Raw genomic sequence first — 13,614 nt, forward strand, 5'->3', positions numbered from 1 at the left:
GCTCGGGCTCCGGCGGGGCGGGGCCTGGGGGTGGAGTGGGTGGGTGAGCGGGCCCGGGGCGGGGCTTCGGGGGCGCGCCCAAGAAGGCGGGGTACGCGGGGGGCTCGGTGGGCGTGGCCTGAGGCCGGGGCGGGCTGGCGGTGGCGGCGACAGCGGGGAGCTGGGAAGCAGGCGAGCAGCCGGCGGCGCGGGGCTCAGTCGGGGGCGGCGGCGGCGGCGGCGGCTCCGGGGATGGCGGCGGCTCCGCTGCTGCTGCTGCTGCTGCTCGTGCCCGTGCCGCTGCTGCCGCTGCTGGCCCAGGGGCCCGGGGGCGCGCTGGGGAACCGGCATGCGGTGTACTGGAACAGCTCCAACCAGCAGTGAGTCGGGGGGGGGTCACCACCCTCCCCTCCCCGGGGAGCCCCGTGCGTCCCGCGTCGGTGACAAGCGGGGAGCCCGAGTGGACCTTTTGGGGGTGGTGATGGGGGCGTCCCGGGGGAGGGGAGTCCTGGCAGATCAGGTCTCGGGCCCCGGGGTCGAGGGAGAAGAGGAACCCATTCCGTAGGCGGCTGTAAAACTCGGGGGAGGGAGGGTTTGAGAAGGGCTGTTGGAGGGGAGGTTCTAGCGAGGGGCCGTGCAGGAGCTGAACCCCATCTTTCCTCCGCTCCACACTCGACACTGTCATAGCGTGGCCCTGTCACACAGTCCCCGTCGCTACACTTTCCTTTGGGCTGGGTTGGGGGTTCTAGGGTACCAGCGTCCTGGGGCACAGGCCGCCGCATTTGGGGAATGAGGGGGTGCCCGGGCATGACCCAATTTTTTTTCGGTCATGAAGGTTTCTAGGGGTTCTGCCTAGGACTCTTGCTTTTAAAAGTGGGGTTCAGTGCCCAGGCAGGAAGTGCGACCCAGTCCTCCTAGTGGGAGGAGAAGGGGAGAATGGGGTTGTGTGCATGGATACACGGGGGCTGAGGTGAGGTGGGGCTGGGTCCTGGAGTCGGGGGGGTCTTCCTGCCCCCCCCAGGGTTAGGATAGGGACCTAGGGTGCAGGCGAGAGGGCCGGAGGCAGCGAGATGTCGGCGTGTCACACGCGCACACGCACACGCACGCACACACTGGGGCTGGGGACGGCGGGCGGCCGCGGTGTGAGCGGGCGTGCGCGGCTGTCAGGGTGTGCGTGTGATTTGTGTGTCTGCATCGGCGACCGTCTCGGGATGGGAGCGGGCGGCGGGGGCGCTGCGGTCGGTGTCCGCTGCGCGCGGCCAGCCTCGTCTGGGCCGGGGCGGCTGTCGGCGGCGCCGCGGTCTTGGGCGGGTGTCGGGGGCTTGGCCGTGTGGTTTCCCCGGGTGTGTGGCGCGGCGGGGCCGGGGTCCTCCCCCGCAACACCCCGCTCCCTGCTCAGTCCTCCGCTGCCCTTGTCTTCTCCTCTCCGCCGAGCGTAGCTCCCTGACCCGCCTCGGTGTGGTGGTAAACGGGGGGGATCCCCTTGGGAGGCGGGGGGTCACTGTCACACCTGCGCGGGCGGTGGCGGCAGCCCTGCCTCCTGTTACCCCCCCACGCCCCGGGGACCCCCCCCCTTCCCGACCAGGGAGCAAACGGAGTACACCTCCCCCCTCCCCAGGGGAGGGCCTGCGGCCGCGACCCCCAACCTTCCGGGGGAGGGGTTGCCGCTCGCCTCTCTGCTCTTTGTTGTTTGGGGCTCTGCGCGCCCGTGGTGTCAGACTGGGGGTGGGGATGAGCTCGCGACGCCCCCCCCTCTCGCTTCCCATGGAAACCTCGGGGGTGGGGACACAGCCCCTCCTCCCCAGCGAGGATCTTTAAAGATCCCCCCCAGGGGCGCTGAGAGCTGGTTCCTCCTACTCTAGCTTCCACGTCCCCCTCCCCCATATTCACACGTCCGACCCCCCCCCTCCCCGGTACAGTCTGGAGCAGGTGAGAGACTCCCCCCCACCCCAGGTTCTGCGCTAGCTACCCTCGGGGAGCACCCCCGTCTTCTTCGACAGTCAGAGCTTAGGGGAGGATGCTGGAATAGCCCCGAAGGGGTGGGTGCTAAGCAGGTTCCCCTCCTCCGCATACACCTGGGCTCAGGTGAGAGCTCCGGAAGGGGGGTGATGATGGAGCTGGGTTCTAGGAGCCTCCTTTTTTTCCCCAAGTCCACGCCGGTGCGAGCCCGGAGCGGCGGAGGTGCACACCCAGCCGGGAGGCCCCCGCCGCCGCCGCCGCCGCCCCCGCCTCGCTTCCCCGGGCCTTTGTTGCCGCTGCGCCCGGGCTCCCCGGCTCCCTCACTGCGGCATCCGCGGCCCCATAAATCGTGAGAGCGACGTGCTCCGGAGCCGGGGAGTGGAGAGGGCCGGGGAGCGGGGGTGGGGGGGGGCGGAGCCCGGGCCGAGGCTCCGGCTCCCGCGCCCCCTCCCCCCACGCCGGTCACGTGAGCCGGGCTCCCACCTCGAGTCACGTGCCGAGGGTCGCTGCCCCTTGAGGTCACGTGGGGAGGGTCTTACGACCCCGCCCCCCGGAGGGGGGGAAGATCACGTGCGAGGGTGCTAGTGGGACACGTGCTACGGCCTCCTTTTGACAGATCTTGGGGGGGGCAGTGGCCCTCTGCCTCCCTCCACCCCCCCATTCAGCCCTTCGTTTGAAGTCCCCTTGGAAATAGGCGAGACCCGTTCCTAACCTAACCTAGAAACGAGGGCTGGGGAGGAGGGATGTATTGAAGGCAGGGATGACGGCGTGAGGTCGAGGGGTTCCCCTGGGCCCCAGAGCTGCATTTGGAGGTGTGGGGGCGCTGCTGAGGGTCAGATATTTGCCCCCCCCACGCCACTCCTCGTTTCTTGGAACCCAACAAGGTGTTTGTAGTCGCCCTTAAGATCCTCAGGGGCATCCGATCGCTGGGGGTCCGTCTCCCCACTTTGTCTGTGCCTCAGAGGTGTCTGTTGCTGCTGTCTCCCATTCACACGCATTCATTCAACAAATATTTATTGAGGCCCTACTACGTCCATGACAGTGTGGCTCTGTTTTCTCTCAGCCACCAGTCTCTCTTGCCCTGCGCCTCCCAGGGTCCCCCCTCCTCCGCCTCGCTGTGTCTCCATCCCCGCTGTCTGGGGGTCTTTCTGAATGTTGACTGCAGGTGTGTGTGGGGAGGGTGTCTTTCCCGTTTTCTAAGTCTCCACGATTCTCATTCTTTTCCTACCTCTCACGGTGTTGTCCCTCTCCTCCTCCCCGACACCTCCACCTCTCTGCCTCGGTCTCCCCTTCTCTCGGTGGCTCCTTCCCTCCCACCCACCCCCACACTGGCTCTGGTGGGTGATCGTCTCCTCGCTGTCTGTCTGTCTCTCTCCATCTCTGAGCATCTCGCTTTCGGCGGGCCTCTCGCTCTTCTTCGCCGCTGCAGATCAATAAACCTTCGCCGCCGCGGCTGTCGCAGGGTCGAGGGACGGAGGCGGGGCCCGGGGGGCGCTGACTCCCCTCCTCCGGACCCGGCCGGCGAGACCCGAACCCCCACGCTGGGCGCGAAGGCCCGGGGCGCCTGGGGCGGGTGGGGGGCGCAGGGGTGTCGGTGTCCCACGGCCGAGACCCGCGCGCGGACCCCACGCCGCGCACACGTGGTCCAGCCTCGCCCGCTGCCTCGGGGGCGCGCGCGGGAGGGGAGAGCCGGGTTCCGTTCCTCCTCCGTTCCCTGGTCTCTGCATCCCCCACCCCCACCCCCACCCAGGTCTAGGTGGGGCGGGGAGGAGAGGGATTAACCAAGTTCAGGGTCCCTTGGGGTCTTTTCCGCACTCCCTGGTCTTGTTAGAAACCCTGTTTACCTACCCCTAATTGCCCCTGGGGGAGATGTTTGCGCCAGCACCCACCGCTTGCTCCTGTCCCCCAGGACACTGTGGGGGCCTCCGAATGGGGCAGGGGCGGGAGGATGGGGCTCTGTGGAAGTGAAACAGAGGGGGGTCTGTCTGCGCCCTGGGAGATGCAAGCTGGGGAGAGACCGGAATAATGGAGTGAGGGGATTCCCTCTCCAGACCAGCTGTGAGGACGCGTGCCTTTCTGCCCGGGAGGTGGGGCACCAGAAGGGGCTGGAGTGAGGGAAGAATGGAGAACTGTTCGAAGAAGCCGGGGACCACGCAGTCCCCCGCGACGGGCCAGGGCCTGGAGCCCTAGAGGTAGAGGTAGCGTTGGAGCTCTGCTGGGGCCCAGCTCCACTTCCCTGTGCGCTGCTGGGCGAGGGAGGATGCCACAGTCCCTGAAAGCGCCCTTGCCAAGCCCGCAGGGCCGGGCTCCTTGGGGACACCGACCACCCAGCCTTCTCGGCTGTGTCCACTAGCTACCAGCCGCACACAGCTAACCTGCCAGCAGATCTTTCTCCCACGGGCCCGGCTTAGGTGGCATTTCAGGGACTGTGCCACCCAGCACAGAAATAGGTAAGAGGCGGCTTCTCTTCCCGTGGCCACCCAGCAGCCGGGCCCCACCCTGCCGTGGAAACTGAGGTACCACCTGTAAGAATATCTCTGGAGTTGGCCTGCTCCCTGATGGAATGGGGTGTGTGGTGGGAGGAACCTGGAGGTGAAGCAGGGAGGGATCCCTTCAAAACTAGACTGGGGACATGGGCGAGGTTCAAGGACAGAGACCTCAGTGTGGCGATGAGGCTGCTTCAAGCCTGGCACCCTGTGCTGGCTTGCTGGGGGGGGGGCCTCCCCCTCTCCCCAAGGCCTGAGGAGAGGAACAGGAGCCCACGGGGTTGGGATGGACAGGCAAAGGCTGGGGTGTAGGCTGGGAGCCAGGCCTGGTCTAACCCGTTTGTCTGCTCCCTGCGCCCCGGGCCCGAGACTCCTGCCCACCGGAGTGCCAGGGCCAGGGAGGGGCCCAAGTGACCCATCACTTCCATGGGAACCAAGTGGGACTGGTGGCATTTCTGATGACTCAAGAAGGCTATGCCCGTGCTTAGTGTAGTGGCCAGACACCAGCAGTCACCCATCTAGCTCGGCGGCAGGCCTGGGGAGGGAAGGCAGCAAGGTCAAGCCAACAGCACAGGGCAACGTCAGGAGGGCTTCCCAAGGCGCACCCCTGCGTGAGGAGCTCCTGTCCCTGATGGATCGAGTTGCTGTTTGTGGAACTAGGTAGCACCTAGTGACATGGGGTGCTAGATCCTCCCCGCAAGACATTCTCAGGAAGTAGGGTCCCCAGAGGTTTTGACATTTGCCAGGTACCCCATGCCTGCCTGTATCTACTGCCCTTCCATGTTGCTGCCAACATGGGTCACGAAGAAGTTAGGGAGGGTTGGAGAGATGGCTCAGCGGTTAAGACACTTGCCTGTAATACCCTAGGACCCAGGTTTGGTTCCCTGGCACCCACGGAAAGCCAGACGCACAAAGTGGCGCATGCATCTGCAGTTCCTTTGCAGTGGCGAGAGGACCTGGCACGCCCATTCTTTCTCCCCTCCCGCCCCCCCTCCCTATGTCAAATAAATAAATAAGATATTTTTAAAAAGTTAAGCCAGGCATGGTGCACTCCTTTAATCACAGCATTTGGGAGGCAGAGGTAGGAGGATGGCCGTGAGTTCGAGGCCACCCTGAGACTCCATAGTGAATTCCAGGTCAGCATGGGCTAGAGTGATACTCTTACCTCAAAAAACAAAAGAAAAGAAAAGAAAAAGTTGGGGAAAGTCTAGCCCACTCCTCTACAGACTTTTTTTTTTTTTTTCAAGGTAGGGTCTCACTCTAGCCCAGGCTCGCCTGGAATTCATTATGGAGTCTCAGGGTGCCTTCGAACTCTAGCAATCCTCCTACCTCTGCCTCCCGAGTTCTGGGATGCTATCTCTCTACCCAGAGGAGTTAGAACAATGCTCTGATGGTGACTAGCAAGACAAGTGGGGTTCCCAGGGACACATCTGGAAAGTGACAGGCACAGCCATCTTGTCTGGGCACTGTGCCCACTGCTCACTGTATTTGGCATGGGCATAGCACCCCAAGTAGAGGAAGGAGGTGTGTAATGAGACAGAAATTTCGGCTAGTTGGCATGATGCCCCATGGGGCATTGGTGTCGAGTCCCTCATCTTCCTGTTCCGTGTCAGATCACTGGGGGATGGATTAATTGTCCCTGGCCTCAGGCTGGAAGTAGGTGGGCTCACAGGATAGAAGTCGAGAGGTTTCTGTTGTGTGGGGGATGCAGGAGAGACCTCGGGATTGCTGGGGCCAAGGCATACCTGCAAGGGCTCGGTACACACGAAGCCTCCCTTTCCTCTGTGACGGCTGCCTGTGAGTGGGCGGGAGACATACTTGTGTGTGTGCCACAGAAGTTGTGCATGTATGTGCATGAAGCTGCCGCGCGCGCGTGTGTGTGATGAAGGCGAGTTCTATTGGGCTGGCCTTGCACGTGAACCTGCAGAGGGCAAGGAAAAGGCTAGGAGAAACGATGCGAGGGATGTCCCATGGAAGGGATCTCCATTTTCACCCATCTTCCTTCCATCTCTTCCTTCCCTTCTCCTCCTCCTCCTCCTCCTTCTCCTCCTCCGGGCTGGTGAATTATGGGGTATGGACGGAGGAAATCCGGGCCTGGGTCTGGGAGTCGTTCGGGCCTGCGCTGTTTCTGTGGCAACCAAAAGCTAGGCTCTCTCCTTGCCTCCTCCCCCCTCCCTCGGGCTGCTCGGGCTTCCCTGCGCTTTTGCCACCCTCTGGTGGTCACCAGGAGAAGGACAGGCCCCCAAGAGGAGAGAGGACAGGAAGCGTGAGGAGGGACGCCGGCCGCAGTAAGGGCACTGGGGACCTACTGAGGCAGAGGAGACAGGAAGCCTGGCGAAGAAGGGAGTCTCCTGCCAGGGGAGGTGGCGCACGCCTTTAACCCCAGCACTCGGGGAGGCAGGATCGCCGTGAGTTCGAGGCCACCCTGAGACTGCACAATGAATTCCAGGTCAACCTGGGCTAGAGCGAGACCCTACCTCGAAAGAAAGCAAAAATGAATGGATGGATGGATGGATGGATGGATGAATGAATGAAAAGGAGAGGGGTCTCTCCTCTGACCCCGCTTCCTGTGCCCACAGCCTGCGGCGAGAGGGCTACACGGTGCAGGTGAACGTGAACGACTACCTGGATATTTACTGTCCGCACTACAACGGCTCGGGCGCGGGGGCCGGCGCGGGCCCGGGGCCGGGGCCTGGCGGCGGGGCGGAGCAGTACGTGCTGTACATGGTGAGCCGCAGCGGTTACCGGGCCTGCAACGCCAGCCAGGGCTTCAAGCGCTGGGAGTGCAACCGGCCGCACGCCCCGCACAGCCCCATCAAGTTCTCCGAGAAGTTCCAGCGCTACAGCGCCTTCTCGCTGGGCTACGAGTTCCACGCGGGACACGAGTACTACTACATCTGTGAGTGGGCCGCGTGCCCCGGGGGCGGGCGCGGGGGGGAGGGCGCAAGGGCTCGGTGACCAGAGCCTAAAGGATGGAGCAGGGAGCTGGAGAGCTGGGATGTCTAAGGACCCAGGTTCGACTCTCCAGAACCCATGTAAGCCAGATGCACATGGGGGCGCATGCGTCTGCAGTTTGCTTGCAGTGGCGTCCATTCCCCCCCTCCCCCCTCCTTCCTTCCCTCCCTCCCTCCCTCCCTCTCTCCCTCTCCCCTGCACGCATGCTCTCTCATAAATAAAAAAATAAGGAATGGAGCAGCTTCCATTTATTTATTAGAGAGAGAATGGGCGCGCCAGGGCCTCCAGGCACTGCAAATGAACTCAAGATACATGCACCGCCTTGTGCATCTGGCTTACGTGGGTCCTGGAGAATTGAACCTGGGCCCTTAGCCTTCGTAGGCAAACGTCTTAACCGCTAAGCCATCTTTCCAGCCCAGCGGACAGCGGGGGGGGGGAGGGGCGGGGGGGGAGGGGCGGGGGGAGGGCAGGTCAAGACAGGGAGTCTAGGCTGAGGGGCGCAGGGCACCTATAGGGTGGGTGAGAGACTCAGGCCCAGTGTCCTTCCCAGCCACGCCCACCCACAACCTGCACTGGAAGTGTCTGAGGATGAAAGTGTTCGTGTGCTGCGCCTCCAGTGAGTATCACCCTCGGCTCCCAGCCGCGCCTCCATCCTCGGCTCCCCTGCTTGGGGCACCCCTGGCTTCCTGGGGACGGAGGGGTGCGGAGGGCACAGGCGACGGGAACTAGCTCCCCAGCTGTAGCAGGGGGGAGGGGGTCCTAGCCCTGACTCTTCCCCCCCCTCCTCTCTCCCCACCCGCGCCCCACCCCCGCAGCATCGCACTCCGGGGAGAAGCCGGTCCCCACTCTCCCCCAGTTCACCATGGGCCCCAATGTGAAGATCAACGTGCTGGGTGAGTCTGCGCAGCGCCCTCTGGTGGCCACTGCTGGAACCGCAGCCCCTTTCCGGGGTGCCTGCTCATCTTGCATGACCGCCCCTTCCTTGCTTGTGGGTGGTCCCGACCCTGGCTCCTGTGCTGCTTCTGCTGCTGCCTCCGCCGCCGCGTGCCCCCGCCCCAGCGCACAGCCCAGCCCTCACCAGGCTGTGTGTTCATCTGTCCGCAGAAGACTTTGAGGGAGAGAACCCCCAAGTGCCCAGGCTTGAGAAGAGCATCAGCGGGACCAGCCCCAAGAGGGAACACCTGCCCCTGGCCATGGGCATCGCCTTCTTCCTCATGATACTCCTGGCCTCCTAGTTCTGCCCTCTCTCCCGGCGGGGAGAGATGGGGGCGGGGCTGAGAAGGAGCCGAGAACTTTCTGCTTCTGCAAGGGAAGCCTAGCTGTGGGGGCCTACGCTCCACCTCCCCCGTGGTGGTCGGAAGTGGGGTCTGCACCGTACATCTGTGCCTCCTCTCCAGGTTAGGGCACTGTATTGGATCAGGCACAGGGGACAGCCGCAGGTCCCCAGGTGGCCTTGTGGTCTTGGTAATGTTGGGGGGGGGAGCTTAAAGGGCAGTGCTCAGGACTCCCTGCCCTCTGGTACCTGCCCCTGACCCTTGGTGCCCTTCTCCTTTGTCGCCCACACCAAGAGGGACATATACGCCTCCCAGAGAGCGCGGGTGGAAGCCTGGGAGGTGTACCCCCCTGTCTCTCTCTTCCAGGGCAGAACATGGGGAGGGGACGGGGTGGGCGAGGGGTAGTGCCAGGGGCTGCCCCTCCCCCCCTGTTTACAGCAATAAGCACGTCCTTCTCCCTCCACTCCCACTTGCAGGATTGTGGTTCGGATTGCATCCAAGTTTACAAATAAGACACCCCTAGGGCCAGGCCGTGGGCAAGGGTGGTAAGGGGTGGGTATTGGGGTGCCAGGCAGGCATGTACAGACTCTATATCTCTATATATAATGTACAGAGTCCCTCTCCCTCCTTAACTCCAACCTTTCTCAACTTCCCCTTCCAGCTTCAGACCCCTTCCCCACCAGGCTAGGCCCCCTCCTTCCCGGGGACCCCTGGCCCCTCTTTTGTCTTCCGTGAAGACAGGACCTATGCAACGCACAGACACTTTTTGGAGACCATGACAACAATATCCCCTCCCCCAGGACCTTGCCCTGCCCACCCCACGTGGTCCTCACCCATCCTGGGCCTTTTTTTCAAGTGCTTTGGCTGTGACTTTTCATACTCTGCTCTTAGTCTAAAAAATAACAACAATAATAATAACAATAATAAACTAGAGATAAAAATACCTGAGTGTGTGTGATTTCAAGGGGCCGTGCCCCTCTGTTTCAATGGCTGAAAACCCCCGCAGGGAGCAGACCCTGGGCAGGGAGGGGATCCTGGGCCGAAGCATCCCAGAGCACTCGGTTCTGTGAGTCCAAATCCTCAGAGAGGCTCAGCTCTGTGGGGAGAGAGTGGCAAGGCCTCAGGCTGGACCCGGTGACTTTGGGCAGATCCCTTTACCTCTCTGGGCTCAGGCTAACCGCCTGGAAAGCTGAAGTGTCTCCTGGGATGGGCGTGGGGGGCGTTGAGGCTCCATCCATGCTGGCGTTCTTCCACAATGTCGTCAGAGGTTCTGCGCTGGGGTCTCCGGATTTCAGGGGATTTGTGAACCTAGATAGGGAGAAAAAAAAAATCCATCTTTCTTTTCACTCACCTGTGACAAATTTAACATTCCCTTATGTACTTGGGCAACGAGCCACAATAATATTAAGGGTACCTGTGACTTCATAACCAACGGAGATTTTGGGTGTTTTCAGACTGCTTTCTAGTTGTTGGAAATATCTCGGAATACCATTTACGTGTCACTACTTTGAAATGAACATAGTTGTTAGAACTTCCTTGTTTTTAATGTGTTAATAAAGGAGCATATATGTTACAGACCAAAAATGTAAATGTTTTGATAACTGTGTTTCAATATAACTGGTTTCCTTTATGACCCTTTGTAATTTTATTCATTTGAAAACATGTCACTGAGCATGGTGGCACATGCCTTTAATCCAAGCACTGGGGAGGCAGAAGTAAGAGAATCACTGTGAGTTTAAGGCCCGCCTGGGACCTCAGAGTGAGTTCCAGGTCAGCCCGGGCTAGAGTGAGACCCTACCTCAAAAAGAACAAAACAAGGGCTGGAGAGATGGCTTAGCGGTTAAGCGCTTGCCTGTGAAGCCTAAGGATCCCGGTTCGAGGCTCAGTTCCCCAGGACCCACATTAGCCAGATGCACAAGGGGGCGCACCCGTCTGGAGTTCGTTTGCAGTGGCTGGAGGCCCTGGTGCGCCCATTCTCTCTCTTCTCTCCCTATCTGCCTCTTTCTCTCTCTGTCACTATCAAATAAATAAATAAATAAAAATAAACAAACAAAAATTAAAAAAAAAGAACCAAACTTGATGCCCATGGCTGGGTCAGGGCTGGGGCTGGACATAACCACAGCATCAGAAAAGCAGAGGCGACTGAAGGTTAAACGTGGGGAAGCAGTCAAAAGGAGGCCGGGGCCTTGTCACATGCAAGCCGTGCTCCCCCGGGACTCTCCCTCCTGGCATTGTGTGGGCAGGCCGGGACCTAGGTTGGCGTCCCTCTGACATGCTCCGGTAGCTGTTGTCAGCTGTCTTGTGCTAGCCAAAGCCAGACAGGGGTGGCACATGGCTGTAATTCAGCTCTCGGGAGGCTGAGGCAGGAGGGATTGCTACAAGTCTGAAGCCAGACTGTGCTGCAGAGCAAGACGCAAGGCCAGAGGGTGGGGAGGAGAGAGGGACCTAGAGAATCTAAAGCCTGGAGCCTGGCATGGTGGCACACGCCTTTAATCCCAGCTGAGGTAGGGGAATTGCCATGTGTTTGAGGCCAGCCTGGGCTACAGAATGAGTTCCAGATTAGCCTGGGCTAGAGGGAGACCTTGCCTGAGAAAGAGAGAGAGAATTCCAAAGCTAGCCTGGCCTTCACAGCAGCAGACCCCATCTCTCAAACAAGGAGGAAGGAAAAGATGGACACCCTGAGGTTGTCCTCTGACCTCCACGCGTGCCCTGTGACAAGTGCATGCCCACACACGTACATCACACACAAAATTAAAAAAATAGGTTTTTTTGTGTTTCGTTTTGTTTTTTCGAGGTAGGGTCTTGCTTTAGCCTTGGCTGACCAGGAATTCACTATGTAGTCTCAGGGCGGCCTTGAACTCACGGTGGTCCTCCTACCTCTGCCTCCCGAGTGCTGGGATTAAAGGTATGTGCCACCATGTCCAGCCTTCTTTGGCTCTTACATTGTTTCTGCCACCTCTTCCGCAATGGACCCTGAGCCTTGGGAGGTGTGATAGAGATATTGCAGTGCTGGGCGCTCCTCTGTCACTTCTCAGCACCATGGTGCTTTCTGAGTCATCCCAAGGTCACTGTCATCTGAAAAGAGACACTTCTCTAACCAAAAGTGAGAGTAGCATTAATATGTGGCTATGAACATTAAGAGAAGTGCTTACTGGGGCAGTTTGGTGAGCATAGTATGTGCATTTAGCCAGAGAAGCAGGTGTTACACCCTTAGGGCTCATGACCTCCCCTGCCATAGGTTTTTTGACTAGGTTTTCAGTACCAGGCATGTATTCCCTCCCATGGAGCAGGCCTTCAGTCCAGTTAGAGAGCGATTGTTTTCCCCATAACAGACGTGCCACTATTGCACCCATTCAGTCACTTGGCCTGGCTCGCCAAACTCAAGGCTTGCAGTGTCCACTGTTCCCACCACTGGTGACTTCGGTCTCCCATAGGGCTGCATGCAGTGCGGCTTTTTCCAGCTTTCTGTCAGCTGATTATAGAAAGGAGGTTTCTAGCTCAGCTCCAGCTTGATCTCTCAGTGACCTTGCAGCCCAAGCATGTGGAGTCTTCAGCAATAGGGTCTTACCATCTATTTCTGGTGGGAAAGCAAGCGCCTTGGCCATGACCTATAATGTTTTGGGGGCATCAGGGACCTCCCTGGCCAACAACTCACTGGAAGGTGAGAGAAAGAATGGGCACACCAGGGCCTCTAAGCACTGCAAACAAACTCCATGCGCCACCTTGTGCATCTGGTTTGTGTGGGATCTAGGGACTCAAACCTGGGTCCTCAGGCTTCCTAGGAAAGCGCCTTAATCATTAAGCCATCTCTCTAGCCCTCATTTTTAAAATTTGTTATTTATGGCTGGGCATGGTGGTGCATGCCTTTAACCCCAGCACTTGGGAGGCTGAGGTAGGAAGATCACTGTGAGTTTGAGGCCACCCAGGGAATACAGAGTGAATTCCAGGAAAGCATGAGCTGGAGTGAAACCCTAACTAGAAAATAAAAAATATTTTTTTTTAATTTGAGGAAGACAGAATGAATATGGGCATGCCAGAGCCCCTGCCACTGGGACTCCACATGGGCTTTACATGAGCACTGGAGAATCAAACCAGGACATTAGGCTTTGCGAACAAGTGCCTTTAACTGCTGAGCCGTCTCGCCAGTCCCCTTTTTTTTCTTTTTTTCCTGAGGTACTGTGGCTAAAACTCAGGACTATACATCCAAAGGAAACATTCTACCACTGAGCTACACCCCAGTCCTTGAGACCCACTTAGATTGCCAGACCTCCCACTTTCCAGACTGTGTGACACCCGCTCCATCAAGAGACAAAGCTTTTCAGACCCTTGTGTGCGTTAGTTATGCCTAAGAGGACACAGTGCTCAGTAAACAGAACTTGGTTTGTTTGAGTTCCTGCTCCCAAATGCCTGGCGCCTTTAGCGTCTTAGCATTTCTAGATTTGTGGGGGGGGGGGGGGGACTGGGGAGATGGCTCAGCAGTTAAAGGCTCTTGCATGCAATATGTGTCAGCCTGGGTTTGGTTACCCCCAGCACCTACATAAAGCAACATGTGCATTCCTCTGGAATCATCTGCAATGGCAAGAAACCCTGGTGCACTTTCATACACATGCCCACAAACACTCTCTCTCATAAATAAAAATAAAATGTTAAAACTGTTCCAATTGTGATTGTTCCCTGACCACTGGAACCTGTACCACTCCCTGAAAGTGTTGTCCACAAATCCTGATTACCTCATGCCCACAGCCTGTCACTCCCTACACCCAGTGCATGGGAGGGGAAAATTCACACCTGGCCGGGCGTGGTGGCGCACGCCTTTAATCCCAGCACTCGGGAGGCACAGGCAGGAGGATCAGTGTGAGTTCAAGGCCACCCTGAGACTACACAGTGAATTCCAGGTCAGCCTGGGCTAGAGCGAGACCCTACCTCGAAAAAACAAGAAAACAGGAAAAGAAGGTTCACAC

General features: G+C 59.3%; 1 protein-coding gene across 2 annotated transcripts; it reads left to right on the forward strand.

Moving 5' to 3' along the window:
• The first annotated feature begins 231 nt into the window (after positions 1-231).
• On the forward strand, positions 232-9,596 carry Efna3 (ephrin A3). Of its 2 annotated transcripts, XM_004667089.2 has the most exons (5): positions 232-359; positions 7,004-7,323; positions 7,930-7,995; positions 8,195-8,272; positions 8,484-9,596. In XM_004667089.2, the coding sequence occupies exons 1-5, from the start codon at positions 232-234 to the stop codon at positions 8,612-8,614; spliced, it is 723 nt and encodes a 240-aa protein (XP_004667146.2). In that variant the 3' UTR covers positions 8,615-9,596. The 2 variants fall into 2 exon arrangements, with proteins under 2 accessions (XP_004667146.2, XP_044994364.1); XM_045138429.1 differs by lacking the exon at positions 8,195-8,272.
• Positions 9,597-13,614: the final 4,018 nt, after the last annotated feature.

This window comes from Jaculus jaculus, chromosome 19 (assembly GCF_020740685.1).
Source record: "Jaculus jaculus isolate mJacJac1 chromosome 19, mJacJac1.mat.Y.cur, whole genome shotgun sequence".
Lineage (NCBI taxonomy): Eukaryota > Metazoa > Chordata > Mammalia > Rodentia > Dipodidae > Jaculus > Jaculus jaculus.